Source organism: Betta splendens, chromosome 10 (assembly GCF_900634795.4).
Source record: "Betta splendens chromosome 10, fBetSpl5.4, whole genome shotgun sequence".
Taxonomy (NCBI): Eukaryota; Metazoa; Chordata; class Actinopteri; order Anabantiformes; family Osphronemidae; genus Betta; species Betta splendens.
In genome coordinates, this window is record NC_040890.2 from 6,663,326 (window position 1) to 6,682,769 (window position 19,444).

The following is a 19,444-nucleotide window of genomic DNA, read 5'->3' on the forward strand; positions in this document are numbered from 1 at the left end:
GCATTTTATGCCAATTGTGCTTGTTCTCATTGCACATTCATATAAATGGATTCTGTTCATTCTAGTAATGAAATATTTGATTCTAAACATGCACCATGAAGCTAGTGCTGACAGGGTGTTGGTCTGGCTCAAGTACGCTGAGTTTGGACAAAGGTTCGTCAGCAACAGGGTCTGGAGTTGGGGTCCCTACACTGATGGGCAGTCTGCGTTATAAATTGAGGTAAAAGTCTACATTAAGCACAGTGCTTATGCAGTTTGTAAAATTGCATTGTTCTAAAAAAGCGGCAGCCCTCTCCTCTCAGATTAGTCCTATGTTTGAAAGTCAGGCACAGTTTAGTTTAAGAAGAAGACGTATATGAGTGCTACTCAACTTTCCTCTGCCTTTCACGCTCTGTGATGCTTGAAAATATGTGAACCTTTGATGAGATCAGATTTCCATGTGAACCTACAACTGCATTGGAGAAACCCAGTTATACAAACACAAAATCTCTGTCTTTTATATCAGTGTCTGATCTTTACCACACACATTTATGGAAGCATGTCGTGATTTGCATCAAGGGGATTTCTGAAAACGTCAGAGTTGTTGATGTTCACCAGACTGGAAAGATCTACAAAACCAAATCTGTCAGGCAAATCTTTGACACTGTTACCTTCCCCAGGAAGGGAGAAAGAAAGAATAATAGCTGTAATAGTCTCAACAAGGAGCCACGTCTCCCACCTCCTCCATTTTACGTTGTAGATTAGATTAAAAACTACCATTTTGAAAACAATAAATTATTCACAACCCTAAGCAAAATATCAAAACTACCTGAAATACCACAATTGGACTAGAGACATATTCCTGACAACAAATGTATTTATTTCACTTGGAAAAAAAGACACAATTGACTTGGATGACTGGGTGACAGTTTGTTTATATTCCAGCTGAACAAATGCAGCAAACATACAAGTTCTCTCATTTACACATGGTGAGAATTCATCATACACATAAAAACAACATGCACTACTGCAATCTTTAAAGCAAGATTACAGTAGTCAACCAAATAAATACAAAAATATCTTCACATGCTTGTCCGTGTTGCTCATTTGCAGTATTTGAGTGTAGCTACAATGAAGTACCAATAAAAGTAAACCAGTATAGAAGCTACATTTAATGTTACATTATAGATGGCACAAATATTTCAAATAGCTCAGTGTTCAGGCTCGGATTCTGCTGAGTCAAGTAGCAGATTTGTGTTCTGATGCTTTCCTGCGTTGGATCAGTTGTCATGGCATTACCTTCGCTGCCTTTGGTAGAAATGTACATTTGGTCACATCACATCTGGTTGCAAAAACGTACTGTAGCGACATTGTAAATTGTTTTGTCAGTATCGTGTGAAATCTCATGAAATAGACAGATGGACTAATGACTGGCTGGTGGTGAAGACACCAACCACAGTTGAGTATAGTACAGACGTTATTGTTTTCCAGGGTCACTGCTACATTGTCATTTCAACAAAGTGACCAGGATCTCTGCTCCTCATTCACGCTACACTGAAGCCCTATGCATTACACAGCCTGCGAGTCACAGTGACCATAAGGTGCGGTAGCTTAAAAAATAGTGATACGCCAAATCACCAAAACATTTTCTAAAATAGTCCAACACCACTTACTGTAGCACCATGCATTAACAGCGTGTCTTGTAAACATCTATAGCTACTGTATATATGCTTGAGGTTAACCCTCACATTGTACATGTGGGTGGGCCTTTCTGTTACCTTTTATAAAGTTAAAATCATTTCCATTATTGAAATGTGGTCACCTTCAGTAAACAACTATTATTGGTATGGCAAGAAGGAGAGTCCACCAATTCAGCAGTCAAACTCTGACTTATCACTGGCAAACCAATAACCATCTTATTTGGTGAAAGTGAAGGTAGTGTTTGTTCAGTGGTTCATAAGCTGCTCAGGCAGCGGAGTACACAGCCTCGTACGAGTCTGGATCCTTGGTGCTGTCCTCGCTAAGAGGCGACCGGCAGCTCAGGTCTGCGATCCCCGACTCCTGGTCGCTGCCGTTGGACAGGGCGGGTTCAGCTGTTTGAGTCAAGTCTTGAGGCGGGAGAATCAGGCCTCTGTCTGAAGCTTTGGGCTGACAGGGGCTGCTGGTGATGAAGCACCCAGTGTAGTCCTGGGGGGTGTTGGCCAGGCTGAGGTCCCTACTGAGAGCCCACGCTGTGGGGCTCTTATCCATGGTGGTGGCTTTCTGGTGTACACTCCACCCCTGTTCCAGCTCAGCAATTTTCTTTTAGAAATTTAAGAGTAGTCAGGCTTAAGCGCTGCAGTACAGGTGCAGTATGGATCTCCATGGATGTCCTACCTGTTTGTGTGAAGCCAGCTGCTCTTCCAGCTGCTCCGTCTCCTCTTGGATGGCCCTCAGGTAATCCTCCACAGACTGTCGAGGGTGCATACCTCGGTCAAAACGGTTGTAGAGTCCTTTCCAAAACCTATGCAGATAAGAAGGGAAGCCTATCTGCAAAATTATCATTACGACTCATGCTTTTTTACTAGTTTTCAAACAACCGAGAACTGCGTTTCTAGTATGCACACGTTTCAGATTACATTGTTCTAGCTGCTGGCCGTAAAGACCTACTTAAAACAGTAGGGGGCAGTAGACGGCCGGAGGAGCCCCTGAGTCTGGCTGTGGTCCGGTCTGTACAGAGGGTTGATGTAGTCTCCACGGTTTGTCCACAGATAACTCCACAGAGAATGAGTCCGCTCACGCACTCTAAACAAATGTCAAGCAGAGATCAAACACATCATTTGTTGTTGAAAGACACTAATTTAAGTATAGTTTCTATTTATATTTCTAATTCTAATTCTAATTGTTCAAACCTAGTAAGTAAAATACAACTGGGTATCACAGCAGTCACGCTTCCTTACTCAAAGCCAAGGTCACTAACGGTGGCTGTAGGTCAACATCATAACTCACCTTAGCTCCGCCCTCTCTCGCTGGTTGTTGCCAATGAAGTTGCCATACTGACAGGAGTAGATGTGGCTGTGAATTGTGATGAGGAACCTCTCGTTGAACTCAAAGGCACAGGGGAACTGTTCCATTAGCTGCCACACGCCCTCCAGGAACTGATCAATGATGGGAGACACCTCTTTGGGATCTCCGGCCAGGTGGTTACATCTGGAGGAAAAAGGTCAAAATAGGTTAAAACTAATCTAAAACCGATTCTACCGTAAAAACGAATGACTCGCTGACAAACCTGTGGGAGAACTTGTGCCCAAACGAGATCCAGTCTTTCTCAATGAGAACCTGAGTGTAGAAAAAAACACATCAGTGTCCTCTCCACAAAGAGAAAACTTTAGCTTATGCACAAGCTGGATTCCAATATGTCATGATTAAAGGTTCAGACATGGAGCATAGTCAACCCCCACGGGGCGACTGAGCCTCTTCACCCTCTGTGTCAGGTCAATTCCCTCTAACTTTGGAGGCAATTCCCAAAAGTTTATCGCTGTGCTATATTTGTTCTCCAACAGTAACTCTTGTTGGACTGAGTAAATCCTTCTGGAGGAAGACAGAGACCTCATGGGCCCACAGTGGATGACTGTCTCAGAATACAACCATCAACAGTGTCACTGCAGAGAGATATTCCTACCCTGTAAAACCAAAATATAGGAACATGACGTCAGTATCTACCATTAGTCCTCGGAGGGTCCTGTAGTAGGGATCCAGCAGCACACAGGCCATTGAACACACTTGAGCAGTCCTGTCCCAACCATCGGAACAGTGAACCAGGACACTGACACCCTCCTCTGCAACAGCCTACACACACACGCACGCGCACACAGTAGTAAGAGAATTTTATATATACACGAAACTCGTAATTTATTGTAAATAACTTATTTCACTAATGTCAGTGAGATATTTATTGACTCAACACAGACAATATCTGCACCACATACAGACACTCAGGATACGACCCATGCCTGCTGCAGTGGTGAGTCAGACAGCGGGGATTAACCTCCAGACTGACCTTGGCGATGAAGATGCCTGCATCCAGAACAGCTTTGATGTGCCTGAGCCAGCCTGAGCCTTCCAGGCCCTCCAGGAAGCTGGACATGGAGGGGGAGCGCAGCTCGCACACTGTAACCACAACACAGCTGGCTCAGCGGCAGGAAACATGCGCATACCTTATTGTACTTTATGAAACTGCTTTGGCATCGCCAATAGGATGCATGGCAACGGATTACTGAGGGAGTTAGCACATGACATCGGAAAATATGGGTCACATTTTTTTCAAACTCTTCTCGTGCATCTCATGTGATTGTTCGTTTAGACCCCAATTAGGCCTTTTAGTCACACCAGACATGACTGTAGGGATGGAAATGCCACTCTGTCAGACAGCCCATCACTTTGATTTAGACCCTAAAACTAGAGGCAGAAGAGAAGCTAACCATGTTTAACCATAGACTCACTGAGCTGCTAGCATGACTGTATGCCAGTGTTTTATAAAGTGTATTCAAAAATATGATGATAACACAAAGCCACATCCCAAGGCAGAGAATTCATGAAAGATCTATTTCTGTAGCATTGGCCCTCTGTACTGTTTATCTTGTCATTTATTTTGTCCACTGTCAGGGTTCACCATTTGCTGAGGACAACTTATCACATTAATGCTCATAACACCTGCAGATAAAGGTGTTGACAGAGGGGACAGGGTGGTTTTGCAGACCTGTATGCTCTATGGCCACTGACGGAGAGGAAGCAGGTGAACGGGTTCATTCAGCCTTCACTTACTAGCCCGTGCTTCCCTTTAGAAGAAAGGCTTCAGCTAATGCTGCCCAGCAGGGGGTCCTCTAAATCTTACTGTAGCATGCAATTGGGTCGAGTGAGTGAGTGAGTGAGTGAGTGAGTGAGTGAGTGAGTGAGTGAGTGAGTGAGTGAGTGAGTGAGAGAGAGAGAGAGTTGGTTGGCTCTGAAGTGTCCCTAGCATTTAAAGACTTCCCTTGTGCTGCCAGGGGGCAAAGAGTTATCACAACTCAGAAAAGCTCTAACTTTTCAGACTTGAAATCACATCATTCTCACGCCCTCGCTCTCTCTCTGGGGAATAATATCCCGGACTGTCCACTCCAGGAAACCAAAATAGCTCAGAAATAAACTCCAGATGGATTCAAAGTCTTCCTAGGAGCACCCCTGCACAATACCCAGAAATCCTCCCGTGGACCGTTCTGAGGCCTCATTGCAGCCGGGTCCAGTCGGCGCGAAGCCACAGGGGTAACGTGAGGTCCTGACGTGAAGAAGCTGAGGATTTAATGCTACAGCAAGAAGACTGACACTTCGTTTCACAAACGCCGCTGTGCTGAAGCATTTGACACTGTGGGGAACGATAATTACCTTCCAGCATTTTCTGTTGGCTGTTTCTCATCACATGGATGTTCTCTATGCCGATGAACTGGAATTTAATGTTGGAATAATTGTCCTCGTTTTCGTAACCTTTGCCTGCAGCTCGATTCGCGATGGCATTCAGCTGCAAAGACGTACAATTAACCGTTTAGTACAATTTTCCAAGGCCAAAATTATACAAACGTTTTTCCGGATTCAACACAAATGTCTGTAGCATCATATTGATCATACTTGTTAGCCGTGAGCACATCCAGCTGTAAACACAGCAGGGCACATGACGTCCACCTGAACACACAGCCCACTACAGTACAACTTATTTTCACGTTGCGTTACCCGCGCTCAAAGGGCTCACCTTGGGCCTGGTGTCCACCACATACATGAAGTCGCTGCGGGGATTGGACCTAAGGATGGCCTCCAGCATCTGTTCGTCCTCCAGGCAGCGAGCGCTGAAACCTGACAGTGGCTGGCTGCTTCGGCAGATGGCAGCCTGGGAGGAAGCAGAGAGGCGCTCAGGCGGCTTGGTGGGACATTTAGAACAAATAAATCTAATGTGAGGATGTCTGGTTTGTCATATAAAGTATTTTTCTTCTTCAACAACACAATTTCAAATATTCCCGTTTAAAGGCCACAAGGGAAGGACTGCTTTGTGACTCTCCTCTCTGGCTCGTGAACCAGATGGGAGCCCCTTTGTACCAACCGAGCTCCACAAACTGGACCGTCAACCCTGGGAAGCTGACCTCACATTCATAAAACACTCTACTTGGCCAGTGGAGGAGTAAAGAACACATTAATGTTTCTGATTTGTGAGCAATTGGTGCATATGATGTTTCATTCTGTTCCTCTACAGTGTTGTGTCATTCCACTTATATTTAGGTTATAATGCAGAAAATGAGGAGATAAAATGCAGACAGTCCACTCACGTGGTTTTCTTTGGAGTAGTACGCCAGAGTAGGAAATCGGCCTCTGCTCCTGAACTTGGAGCTCCCCACTATGACTGGAGGCGTGGCTGACTCGGGGACCAAAAGGTCAGCAGGGTAAGTGTCGCTCACCTTTGGATGCAGCATAACAAAAGCCTAAAGGAACTGTCCATATTAGGCTGCTGAGCCCCGCAGGCCGCACAGGTCGGCTCACTGACCTTATAGTGTCTGTTGACAGGGGACAGTTTCCACAGAGAGTTCGGCAGCCCCATTCTGCTGTAGTCGGCCCTGAGGTCCAGGAAGTCCCACTCCTTCCGCCTCCCGTCCCCGTCGACGTTAGGCTTGTAGGAGAAGCAGTACAGCTCTGTGTAACTCTCTGCCAAATGCAAAACAAGTGTTCAGCTTAATTCCATTATCTGAGACCTTTACTATATATAACATGTGACAGGCACTGCTGGGATAACCTTCAGCAGACCATAATCCAGCCTACCTGGCTGGGAGAGACGCTGCAGGGACAGCTGGACGTCCTGACATTCCCGCTCTCCGGGAATGACGAACTGAAGGACCTGGAAGTTCTTGCAGTGAAGGAGCAGAGGGAATCCTGAGGCTGCAGCAGCAGCAGCTGGTTTGTCCACACCGCACACCAGACTGTGGAGCACCTGAAGGGGACACGCAAGGCCGACACGTTCACCAAGCACGCACGCGCAACAGGAGGAACGGAATGAGACGAACCCGACAAGAAAGGGTGTCCTCCTGCTGATCACGTGACCGCAGCGCCTGCTCCGTCCAGGTGACGCCTACCCATGTTTCATTGCGCACGTCGGCCTCGCTCTCTACGAAGATGCTGTGCGTGGCCGTCAGGTACAGGGTGCCCACCCTGCTCCTCCTGGCAGACACTCTGTCGAGCAGCCGGACGTTGTCCACCTGGAGGAGGGAGAACACGATCACACACTCATCCTCATCGTCAGCCCACGAGCGACCTTTTACGTGGCGCGGCCGCACACGTGTGTTCTTATGGCACCGACGCACAATCGCGCCACAGCTGGCGCAGCGGCCTTTCAAGCGCAGCCCGTAAGGTTTATGTGTTTATCACGCAGCGTCCATTGCGCGCTCACGCGGCCGTGTGCGTTGTGGCGCGTGTGGGGGGGGGGGCGCAGCAGGCGGATCCGCGGTTACCTTTGGTAGTCGGATGTGCTCCATCCGCAGCTTAGAGACGAGCCGCAGCTTCACCGCACAACTAACGCCGCTGACGGCGCAACATCTGCACAGCGGCGCCGCACCGAGGCTGCGTCCGATTCGAAGGGCTCGTGCGCTACAGAGCGACCGCCAGCAGCGTCCAGGTGAACCCGGCTGTAACGCTGCGCCTGCTTCAGCTGGCTGCACCGCAGGGTCCTAAAGCCCGCTGGGTCTGCGCGCCGGCCAGCGGGAGACATTACACATTGGTTTGGCCTAAGCAAATAGACGTGGATATTGGCTGTTGGCTAACAAAAACACTTAAAACGGAGCCAATAATGATGAAGTTTAATCTAAGAGAAAACAGGGTGACGCAGGAAGGACAGAAGCTGAACCTGTGTTCAAGGTGTTTCAGGCCAAATTTCTAAAGCCCCAGTTTGCACGACTACAGATTTTACATGTATACGATTCAGGAAAAAGCTCAAGTTCGCTTTCCTAAAAAGAAAAAGAGTCCCTATAATTGATTTTATAGCAAAGCTGAAAATTTTAGATTTCAGTCAATATAAAGATTAGACCTATTTGCGAGAACTTTTACGAGCAGAGAAACACAACAATAACAGAAATGAGTTTATTAAAATGCCTTTGGCCTGTGAACATCCCTGAAGCAGCCACAGACTTTAATGTATCCTGCAGGGAAACAGCAAAGACCAAAGCCGCCTTCTCAGCTGTACATGTGTTTTCACTTATTCTGACTGGTCAGAGGTTTAGAAGTTCACACTGGGTGAACTATTGATGGTAATGAGCTTATTGAAGATGTTCTTTCATGAATGATAAATAAGGATGTTGTGCTGTAACAGGTGGAGAAGATGTTTACTGAGTGAAAGTAAATGTGTGGGTGTCAGACAGCTGGAAGGACTTTATAAAAAAGAAAGCTTCCTACTCTTTTTGCTGAAGTGAAGTCTTACAATGAGATTTACTGCAAAACGTAAATAATTGAGCCAAAAATTATATGCAAAGCCCAAGCGCTGGCTATAAAACAAACCGGACCCCATGTGGGTTATTTTACAATTTAGAGTCTTGAATGTTTAAAGACAAAATGTTGGCAATACATTGTAAAAATTGCTCATAGTAACTAATGATAAACACAGTACGCAGGTCAGAGCCCTTGCCCTAATTCTTTTCAGGTATGACAATAACCTACCTGTTATGCTTGAATGTATCTGCTATCATGAGCAGTTCCATATATTTAATTCCTCGTAAATGTCTGACAGGATAAATTACCTCATAGAAAAGATGTGGAATTCTCGTTTGGAAGAGTCAGAGCATCTTGACGGATATTCAGAGACCACAATTAACACCCAGGCCAAGGCATTCTTGGACATGGATGAATCTGGTGCGTTTGCCAGATGTGTTGAAATCAAGTTGTATAGTGTGTGACCCACATCCAAACGTCGTGGCAGTTCCGTGTTTAAACCTTGAAAACCCACAACCTTTGTTTTAAATGTATGCATTCAGACCAAGTAGCTCCAAGTAGCTAAATACACACCCTTTAGACAGAGCAGGGGAAGGAGGCCTCTGATGGCAATTAAAACATCTGTGGCTAATACTCATCCTCCTACATAATAAAAAGAGCATTACGAGCAGCCAATGTCTTCAGGCTGCAGCCCCAGACTCTTCTCAAAATGTAATATGAGGAAGGTTTAAAACCGTGGCTCATATCTGAACACATTTTGAACTTATGTTTATACTTGACTTTCAAGCCTTCCAGTGAAATAGATGAAATATATGTGGAATTTCTGTACTTAGCTGCTAGCGTCTTAATGTAACATGGCGATATTATTTCTTCTCTATTCATAAGAGGAACTGGATGCACTTGTTGGCTATTGCCTGAGGTTTCGAATCATATGTTACATCCAGTTAACTCTTGTGTTGTCTTACATGCAGACAGTCTTGCTGCCTGGACTCTTCTTGCAGCTGTTGCCTCCTTTATCAGTAATTGTTCACTCCAACATTTCCCGGTGACACCAGTGTTAACTGGAGCGAGCGGTCCCGCCGTGCGCAAGGCAAACACCACTCAGCCTGTTGACCACATCCATGTGCACGTCTCCGAGGCTCGGTCACTCAGCCGTCGGAGGGCGAACGCATTCAATCGGCTTCACACAATTAGCGCAGGTCAACAGTGAAATAGGGTGAGCCGGTGACTTCTCTCCGCGCTTTCCATGGTTACAGGGACGGTCCGCATGTGCATGTGAAGACACTTGGTGTCCATTCCTAAAGCGAATGCTCGTGGAGCATTCGCTGGAGGCAGGAGGATGTTTTGACGTTAGCACCAAGCAAGTCGTACGACATTTTCTTACAAAATACGACTTTCATTTGATGGAGGCCGTGACATTTGTTGCAGCCGACGTACGACAGGCTTTTGTATTTAAAGACAAACAGTCCCCGCTCGGCTCCAGCGCAGAGAAAAGCCTTCGCCTTCTCATCAGCATGCGGGTCATGTGAGCGGCCCCCTCGGCCAGGGTCTGGTGGGCCGTCAGCCATGGTGTTTGTCTGCTTGGCTGGACGGACAAACTGAGAGAAATCATGCTGTCCAGTCTGTCTGGTTGCATGGAGTCTCTAGGAGCCAGCTGCCACCTTCCCACTGAGGCCTGAAGCTGGTTTGAGCTGGTCCTGGCAGAGTCCCTGCTCCCTGCGAACTCAGCCTCCGCTCTGATTTGCAGGCAGACTTTGGGGGAAAAGTCTCCGCTCCCCCCCCCCACGAGAGCTCAGAGTAGCTGAAGTGTGTGTGGAGGTGCCAGGCGGCTGGTTGTGCGCTGAAGCGAGCTCTGCTATCGATTTTGCAATGCCCACGGGTTCAATAGCTCAGGGAACATTGAGCAATACCGGCTTTCCATTAGGAGGACTTAACCCCCCACGAGTGCAGCTCGTCCACCCTTCATTGACCAATCAGCACCCATGCTTTTAGCAGCGCTCCTGAGGGCTGCGCTAGGTAAACACACGAGTCCGCCTCAGTGTTTGTCAATGCCAGTTGCCTAACCATTTATCAGCAGCCAGGTAGCGTCTGGGCAGCTGGAGTGGGACCTATCTGAGCTGAGTGTGTGGTAGAAATCAAACATTTAGACTCCCAATTCCTTATTCCTCTGTGGGAATCAAAGTTAGGAGCTTGTGGCTTCAGACGAATATTCCCCAAAACTGTAGCCATTAAGAGACCCCCCCCCCCCCCTACCTCCCCACCCTAATTCCACGGGGTCCTCTCCTCCCCTCCCATGGGACGTCACTCCCTTGGCTGCGGTGGGACTGGGGGTTGAGTCGAGGGGCAAGGCGAGGGGAGAGCCTATGGAGGAGCGCTGGGGCCGGAGAGGGGAGGAGCAACAACACGGCTCTGCAGCCGCACATGCCAGCGGAGGGAACTAGTGCCGGAGCGGCTCCGAGGCTGCAGTTGCTGGGTTCATTAGATGCGATCTGACTTCTGACCTGTGCTTCCTGCGCCGCCGATCCCCCCGAGCACACGCCGACCGCTCTGCCCTTTGATTTCAGGCCCGTCACATTCACGCCGTCGTTCTAACAGGTAGGTGCACGTGTCCCGTTTGCTGCAGTAGTTGTCCATGAACTCAGGGTAATTCATGTGACATCGCGGGAGCTGCTCTCCTCCTCCTGCGCTCGTGCAGGTTCAGATATTGGCTCCACGCTGTGCGACTGTAGTTTGTCCTGCTCACCTGTCACAACTGATCAAAATCACATTCAAGCCTCTGTGATCTCTGCTTTTCCTTCCACTGTCTTCTGTAACATGCTCCGTGTTGTGATGCTAATGAGCTGTCACATGCGAAGGTCCCCTTTCTCTCTCAGATCGGCCTGTCTGGACGGTCGTCAGTGTACATTCAGGTTCATGGAAGGAGTGGTAACTTCCAGCTACTCGCTGAAGGGTTTGGCTTATTTGGCTCCTATTATGATGGTGTATTCATGTATTTATGGGCAGCTTCCTCAGCCATCTCGCAAATGAAAAGAGACAACTTAGGCACAAGACAATGAACACAAAGGGTCTCCCCTCTGTTTAATTGGTAAAAGCTGCTGTACTGTCTGTATTGTAGGATATTGGTGCATTCATGGACCTCTTATGAATGCAGCCCTTTGAGCACTTGGCTCTGCACCATAATTCCCAAACAATGGATTTGAAGTGAGGGACGTACGGCAGCAGCTTTTCCCATTCTATAGCATTTGGCTGCGTTCCTAAAACATATATGAGAGTTCGTGGAGGCAACGCTCCCCTCAGCAGCTCTAACCCACCTCTTTGCGTGTTATGCAACTGGCTTTTGGGCATTCATCGTGAGAACACGCCGCGCGAGCTGTTGAAAATGCAAAGTGGTTGGAATTTGCGCTCGACGTCAGCTGTTGAAAATGCAAAGTGGTTGGAATTGCGCTCGACGTCGCTCGAAGGTCCTGCTGGTTGATTTTGAAGTTCCGCTAATCAGTGTAGTGATTAGACGAACTACACGGACTGAGCGGGATTCTTGCCTCCTCTCCGCTCCCCCCGCCACCAGCAGGTGTCGACATGCTGGAGCAGGTTCTGTCGTTCGGCCGCTCCCTGGTGCGCAGGAAGGTGGTAGACCTGAGCAGCCTGGAGGACTCCAAGCTGTGCCGCTGCCTGGGGACCGTGGACCTCATCGCTCTGGGAGTGGGCAGCACCCTGGGGGCCGGCGTCTACGTCCTCGCCGGCGAGGTGGCCAAGGGCGACTCGGGCCCCAGCATCGTCATCTCCTTCCTCATCGCTGCCCTGGCCTCCGTCATGGCGGGCCTGTGTTACGCCGAGTTTGGCGCCCGCGTGCCCAAGACAGGCTCCGCCTACCTGTACAGTTATGTGACTGTGGGGGAGATATGGGCCTTCATCACCGGTTGGAACCTCATCCTCTCCTACGTGATCGGTAGGTCACTGTAAGTGTACCGTTCAACTGCGAAAAGCCCACTCTTGACCTTTTGACCTTTGGCATCCTCGCAGGTACGTCGTCGGTTGCCAGAGCCTGGAGCGGCACCTTTGACGAAATGATAGGCGGCCACATCGAGGTCTTCTGTAAAACGTACTTCAGCATGAACTCCCCCGGTTTGGCCCAGTATCCGGACTTCTTTGCTGTCTGCCTCATCCTGCTGCTCTCTGGTAAGGCACAAATAAAGCTCATAAAATCCATGGTAGCGTGAGCCTGGAGAGCAAGAAAGGAAATTGGGATTGGTGCGGCTCCAACATTTCTAAGCCGCAGCTGCACGGTCCAGCAGAGAAATAGCAGGATGCATTTTATAAGTGATTAAAGGGGCAGGGCACACAGGCACCCTGGGGGCCAGAGTTTTGCTAGACCACTGGGAGCCCATATTCACCCCCTTTCAACATTAAAAAGTCCCCAATCCTCCCTCTGGTCTTGCCGTGACTTCCCACAGTCACACAAAGTACAGCTGGGAGCCGACCAAGACGAGTCCTCACGGCCACAGGGCAGCGATACAGTGGTCGTTCATTATAGATTATTGGTTTCCTCTACTGCCTGGACATGTTTTGGTCCTGTTGCATCTTAGTCGATTGGTCACGCCGAAGCCGAAAACATGTGGGTTTATCCGTGTGCCAACCTAATTATGGTGTTACATTAGGTCAGAACAGTGCCACTGTTCGCTCGATTAAGAATCACGTTATCCGTTAATTAAAACCTAATTTAAAGGAAAACAGCTCCTGTTTTTGTGGGAGTTTGGTGCACTTCTTTCTATTTACAGGTATACTTTGTATTGAAATCACAGTTTTACAGACGTAGTGGTCCCTGAATAGGCTGTGTTTGTCCTGAGCCCTGCTGTGTTTGTGCTCACTCAGGGCTCCTGTCGTTCGGTGTGAAAGAGTCCGCCTGGGTCAACAAAGTCTTCACGTCGGTCAACGTGCTCGTCCTCCTGTTCGTCATCATCTCCGGCTTCGTCAAAGGGGACACGCACAACTGGAAGATAACGGAGGAGTCCCTGGTTAACGTCACCATAGTGACGAGGTAACGGCGCTGCCTGAGCTCAGGCCCGGCTGCGCTCATATGAGGCTCATATGAGGTCTGATCCCCTTCAGGAACCTGTCGGTGACGGCCAACGTGAGCAGCGACTACGGCGCCGGGGGGTTCATGCCGTACGGCTTCAGCGGGACCTTAGCTGGAGCCGCCACGTGCTTCTACGCCTTCGTCGGATTTGACTGCATCGCAACAACAGGCGAGTCTTCGGTGAATTGGGCTTTTGGCCCGTTTATTGTGTGAAATGTAACAGAAGGCCTGCGTGTGACAGGCGAGGAGGTGAAGAACCCTCAGAGAGCCATTCCCATCGGCATCGTGGTGTCGCTGACCGTGTGCTTCCTGGCCTACTTCGGCGTGTCCGCTGCGCTCACGCTGATGATGCCCTACTACCTGCTGGATGAGAAGAGCCCCCTGCCCATGGCCTTCGAGTATGTGGGCTGGGGTCCTGCCAAATATGTGGTTGCTGTGGGGTCACTGTGTGCGCTCTCCACCAGGTAACCACTGGATGCAGCTTCATTCTATTCATGTATTGAGTTCATTGTCATTTCCATTTACTTCAGACTTAGTAAACTGATGTTGATAATGGTGGATGAGATCTGGTCCACGCTGTGACAGTATCTCCGTCTTGTTACTGGATTGATTGCTGTTGCTTAACGGGTGCAGGGGCTCTGCAGGGTTTAATTCACTTTCCTGAGACAAATGCATGACTTACTGTGATAATACACGCCTTAATTAAGCCAGTGTAAAGAATTTGGGGATGTTTGTCTAAACTGTGTTCTAGTCTTTCTTTCCTGCTTGCATTTTCCAAACATTCATCAAACATTCATTTTGACTTTTACCATCAACGCTTCTTGGTTGGTGTCATTCACTAAACTACAGTATGTCATGATCTGCATAAGACTCAGATCAGTTACATTTTGCAGAGGTGGAGGTGCCTGTTGCATGTTGCCGTCTCTCTCCACCCAGAGGCAAGTTGGGCCTCTGTTGTTGAGTTGATGTGAATCAATGAAAGATGAAAAAGAGTCAAACTTTGAGAAAGTTGCCAACAGGAAAGAAAGACAGTGACTCAATGGAATCATGCTCTTGTGCTTTGAAGTGTGTGTGTGTGCGTGTGTGTGTGCGTGTGTGTGTGTGTGTGTGTGTGTGTGTGCGTGTGTGTGTGTGTGTGTGTGTGCGTGTGTGTGTGTGTGTGTGTGTGTGTGTGTGTGTGTGTGTGTGTGTGTGTGTGTGTGTTTCTGTATTTGTAATTGAGGCTCCTGACTAATGTGTTGGTCTTGCATGTCTCTGCTGTCTCATGCAGTCTGCTGGGCTCCATTTTCCCTATGCCTCGTGTAATCTATGCTATGGCAGAGGATGGGGTGCTTTTCAAAGCCTTAGCCCGAATCAATCCTAAGACGAAGACCCCACTTATTGCCACTATGAGCTCCGGTGTAGTAGCAGGTGAGAGCCGGGGTCCAGTCACTTCTGCTTATCTTTCTCCACCAATCAGCTGTGAAAGACGCAGCCAAAGATGCAGAGTGTTGCTCGAATTCCCCACGAGTGGCGCCACTCTGTGTGACTTCCTGCTGAGGTTGTGTTGTTCTTTCACGGTTGTGCAGGTGTTGTGTTTTCTTTCCCAGAACGCCCTCGACTTTAACTATGAACCCTCTTCTCCCTAGCCTGTTGGGCTCCATGTTCCCTCTGCCGCGCATTCTCTTTGCCATGGCGCGAGATGGCATTCTGTTCAAATTTATGTCCAAAGTGAGTAAGCGCCAGTCGCCTGTGGCTGCCACCATGGCGGCAGGTACCACCGCGGGTAAGCTCCCGAGACGAGGCCCTCCGCTCATGGGGTTGTAACGGTGGACGTGTGGCTTTTTAATTCACATTTCATCGTCAGGTGGTGGCGGCTGCATGCTCGACGTGATGGTGGTGGCGGTGTTCGTAGACGCATGTGACCAAAGCATCGCACTGCTTTTTTTTATCATTCATTTTTATTTTAGGTCTATTTGTCACCTTTAAAATAGTGAAACAGAATTTTTTGTCACTGAGGAAAACTTATAATTGTCACGTAATTTAATTAATTTTAAAGCAATCGTTATCTAGAAAAAAGCAGGTTGATTTGATTCATTCATGACACCTTCAAAATAAATGTAAATTATAACAATATAATACTGAACATGCAAATAAGGCATTAATAGTTATTATTGCATTATTGCATTTTTAATTTAATGGTATTAGCCTAAAGTTATTAACTCATGGCCTTATGAGGACAACATTTCTGAAGAATAGAAGAAATTGTCTAAGCACACACACACACACACACACACACACACACACACACACACACACACACACACACACACACACACACACACACACACACACACACACACACACTTCTTTACATCAAAGCAATGTAAAGATGTAAAGAGTAAAGATAAACAGTGGGACCTTTAGAGAATATCAGCTCTCTGTTCTCAGGTGTTGGGGCACAGGGTGCATGACCCGATGAAGGATGTGACCCCTGGAACTAAACACCTGATGGCACCGGGCGTGGTTTTATTCTACACTGTTTTTATTTTAACATAACGTTGACCTATGATATACAGCTGCTTTACGTTTGAAGATCAGATAAACCAGAGGGAACGTTCTAGTGCATCTCACATATAAAAGACACTTGATGTGGACATGGTTGTTGTAGCTTTTACCTCAGGGAAACATTTCTTTTTTATTGGTGAAATCATAACTGCATGAATTTTGATTAGCATTTGTTGATCGTAGTTGTTGTTGGTGGTGCATCTTAAACAGCTTTTTCCTTGTGTGTTGAATGTTTGCTCCTGCAATCAGTAATGCTCCTCTTGATGTAGGTGTGATTTCAGAGGGCTAATCCTATTTTACTTTCATCCGCTAGCGATCATGGCTTTCCTGTTTGACCTGAAGGCTCTGGTTGACATGATGTCCATCGGAACCTTGCTGGCCTACTCCCTAGTCGCTGTGTGTGTACTGATTCTCAGGTGGGTACATTTATAGTAAAAGTATGTCTAGAAGGAAAAGCTTGTTTGTGTAGGAACAGTGGTTTCTAAGAGCTTTTATAAAACCCACAGGTACGGTTACCCCGTTTGTGAAATGTCCTCTAAACCTCATGTTGTTGCGTCACCCTGATGATGCAAGCGCTGTGAAAGCTCTCATTGTGTGTAGTAGCTGCTCGAGGGGGAAAGGTGTTTATTTTATGGGCTTTTTTGGACATGCTGTACCACAGCACAGTAAACAGAGACCCACTGTGTTATTTTAAAGTCATTATTACTGTAAAGTCAAATAATTTCCAGCATAAGTGGTTTGTGGCTTCATTTCATAAACAGCAGAGCAACATCTGTGAATTTGTCTATAATAAAATACATTGTGTGACCTTTGACCTTTGACCTTCTCCAGGTACCAGCCTGACGGAGCTATGGAGCGGCGCGCAGGTGCCGGCGAGAGGGACTACCTGTCCTCCGAGGAGGGCGAGTCGGACCTGACTGAGTCCGAGTCCCACCTGAACATGCTGAAGAGCGGGAGCTCCACCCTGCAGGCGGTGCTGCACCCCCCCGCCGCGCCCTCCGAGCACTCCTCCAGCGTGGTCAACATGTCGGTCGGCGTGCTAGGTGAGCCGCTGTAGCCCGATCTCCGTCTTGCTGTGGAGCCGCGGGTCCGGGATAACGCGCGTGCTCTCCCGCCCCGCAGTGCTGCTGGTGTGTGTGGTCAGCTACCTCACCACGTACCACATCGGCGCCGTCCTCGCGCTGGAGGCCTGGGTCCTGGCGTTGCTGTGTGCGTGTCTCCTCGTCTTCACTGGCTGCACCCTCATGGTGTGCAGGCAGCCACAGACCAGCAAAAAGGTCTCCTTCATGGTGTGTAGCAGCTCAGTAGCTCAACATACTTCTCAAGTATCCAGCAAAGAAAACCTGATTCTAAATTTTATAATTGTTTCTGTTCCAGGTCCCACTTTTGCCTTTTCTGCCCATTTTGAGCATATTTGTTAATATTTACCTAATGGTTCAACTGAGTGGCGATACCTGGGTACGATTCTCTGTGTGGATGGCTGTTGGTGAGTGCCTTGTTTACCACACATACCACAAATCCCAGTTGTGGTACCTTTAAGTTGAGCTGCTCTCCTCCTCCACTCCCTCAGGTTTTCTGATCTACTTCGGCTACGGCATCTGGCACAGCGAGGAGCGCCGGCGCCGGGGACCCGCCAAGGGCAGCGGCACCAAGGAGAACCCCGAGACCGGCCGGGAGAAGCAGGACGGCGTGGCTGCGGCGGCGAAGGACCAGGAGCAGTTCATCTGTCCGGAGAAGACCAGCCGGTGCTGAGGGGCGGCGGCGCATTCACAGACTCCGAGGCAACAGATGCATAAAAGCACAGTAGCTCTGCCTTGATGCACCTGTACATAAAGCTTCACTGTGAGCGCAGTGTCAGCATTGTAGCGGCGGCGGCGGCGGCAGGAAGGGGGGGCCGCTCTCTTAGCGCCCGGGGCCACGTCCTGTCGGCCGCGTTGGGCAGCGCGGAGGCAGGAACCAACGGACAGGTAACACACTGGAGAGCGATCATTTAGGCCAACACTGAAACAGTCAGTGCGGAGCTTTCCTGTTTCATCCTAGACTGTAGTTTTAGCACGTGATGTCATTTTGAGCAGGTTTTTGTACAGGTGAGTTTTAATGTAAAGCCCTTCGCTTCACGCTACTCAGATAAAATGTCCATTAGTGTCGGATTCCAGTCCCTCATGTGTAGTAGCATTGTCCGTGGTTTTAGTTTGAGGGGGAGCTGTCAGTGTTACATTAGGTTGATTGACTAGTTGAAGTATATTTTAGAAGCATTTTGTGTGTACTGTAATTATTCCATAATGGGAAACTGTATCGTAAAACTGCCACATGCAGATTCATGTGTCACGTAGCTGCTTCGACTCTTAACTTGTCAAGACTCGTCTTGATTTATGTCAGCGACTTGAACTTGGGCCAAATGCTTGTGGTGAGTTTCTCAACATCTACATCTTCTAAAGATGTTATGTAACTGATGGTATGAATCTTTACTGTAGATGTTAAATACAGTTTGTGTAGATATTGTGGTGGAGTTGTTCATTATTTTCTTATGGCTCAGTATTATTCTCTTTGTTTGTGTATGTGTGTGATTATGACAACTGTATTTTCCTCTTGATGCCTTTGGGAGCTGGCAGTTATTATCTAGTGCTCAGTGTAAACTAGTTTACTGCAGGAACGCTTCACTTTGTACCCATAGTTTTTTTATTAATCCTCCTCTTGGCACATGTTTTTCATATAAGCATGAACCGATTTTCTATCAACCAGATTTATTACAAGTTGAAGTATTAAATGAGAAACGGTTTGTGTTGCCACCTCGCGGTGAGTGTTTCTTTCCAGGTTTTGCTTCAAGCCGCTGTGAGCCGCCAGCTTTTACTTGTATTATAAACTATAAGGCTCAGCTGGATTGCGGTCAGAACTTGTTTCCTGTGTGACCTTTGACCTTTGTTCACGGTGCTTTCCCTCAATAGATAGGTCAGATTCTGAAGCTGTAAGATGTGAAATGTGAAACCCATTCACAAGCGGGAAAAGATGGGTCTGAACATTTACATGTACAATATCCCTGTCATACGGTGAAGCCACATCTACAGTGTTGATGCATTACTATGTCCATAGCAAATGCATTTTCTGGTCACACATCTGAATGTATGGTTTATTATGTAAGCTAGTGAAGTAAACAATAAAGATTGGAATAATGAAACTAAAACTCAGATTATAATGAAACACAATACAAACCAGAGAACTGATCACTTTTTTTGTAGATGGCGCCATCATGTGAGCAAAAACAAATTTCCAAATTCTTGCGTTTGACTCCTAATTCTATTTCTGTATTTTAAATACACTGTGTTTTTAAATTTTTAGTAATCTTGCAGAAGACTTAAACATTTTGTTTTTAAA

The 19,444-nt window shown here is 47.7% G+C and overlaps 2 protein-coding genes across 5 annotated transcripts; one reads left to right on the top strand and one right to left on the bottom strand.

The window, feature by feature from the left end:
- Positions 1 to 894: 894 nt before the first annotated feature.
- Positions 895 to 7,615, bottom strand: mtmr7a (myotubularin related protein 7a). The gene is made up of 14 exons (XM_029164947.3): positions 7,482 to 7,615; positions 7,107 to 7,229; positions 6,796 to 6,964; positions 6,524 to 6,681; positions 6,309 to 6,437; positions 5,741 to 5,875; positions 5,380 to 5,512; positions 4,019 to 4,128; positions 3,682 to 3,807; positions 3,248 to 3,297; positions 2,968 to 3,168; positions 2,629 to 2,763; positions 2,356 to 2,482; positions 895 to 2,280 (listed from the first exon to the last, which is right to left on the bottom strand). The coding sequence occupies exons 1-14, from the start codon at positions 7,503 to 7,505 to the stop codon at positions 1,945 to 1,947; spliced, it is 1,956 nt and encodes a 651-aa protein (XP_029020780.1). The 5' UTR covers positions 7,506 to 7,615; the 3' UTR covers positions 895 to 1,944.
- On the top strand, positions 7,495 to 19,253 carry slc7a2 (solute carrier family 7 member 2). 4 transcript variants are annotated; one of them, XM_055512190.1, is made up of 12 exons: positions 7,495 to 7,645; positions 12,020 to 12,397; positions 12,472 to 12,627; positions 13,321 to 13,486; positions 13,558 to 13,694; positions 13,767 to 13,989; positions 14,796 to 14,935; positions 16,386 to 16,488; positions 16,904 to 17,115; positions 17,195 to 17,361; positions 17,450 to 17,558; positions 17,643 to 19,253. In XM_055512190.1, exons 1-12 carry the CDS (start codon positions 7,495 to 7,497, stop codon positions 17,822 to 17,824), a joined length of 2,124 nt encoding a protein of 707 aa, XP_055368165.1. In that variant the 3' UTR covers positions 17,825 to 19,253. The 4 variants fall into 4 exon arrangements, with proteins under 4 accessions (XP_055368165.1, XP_055368166.1, XP_029020777.1 ...); XM_055512191.1 differs by lacking the exon at positions 14,796 to 14,935 and adding an exon at positions 15,154 to 15,290; XM_029164944.3 differs by lacking the exon at positions 7,495 to 7,645 and adding an exon at positions 10,767 to 11,046 and having other exon boundaries at positions 12,017 to 12,397.
- The last annotated feature ends 191 nt before the right edge of the window (positions 19,254 to 19,444 follow it).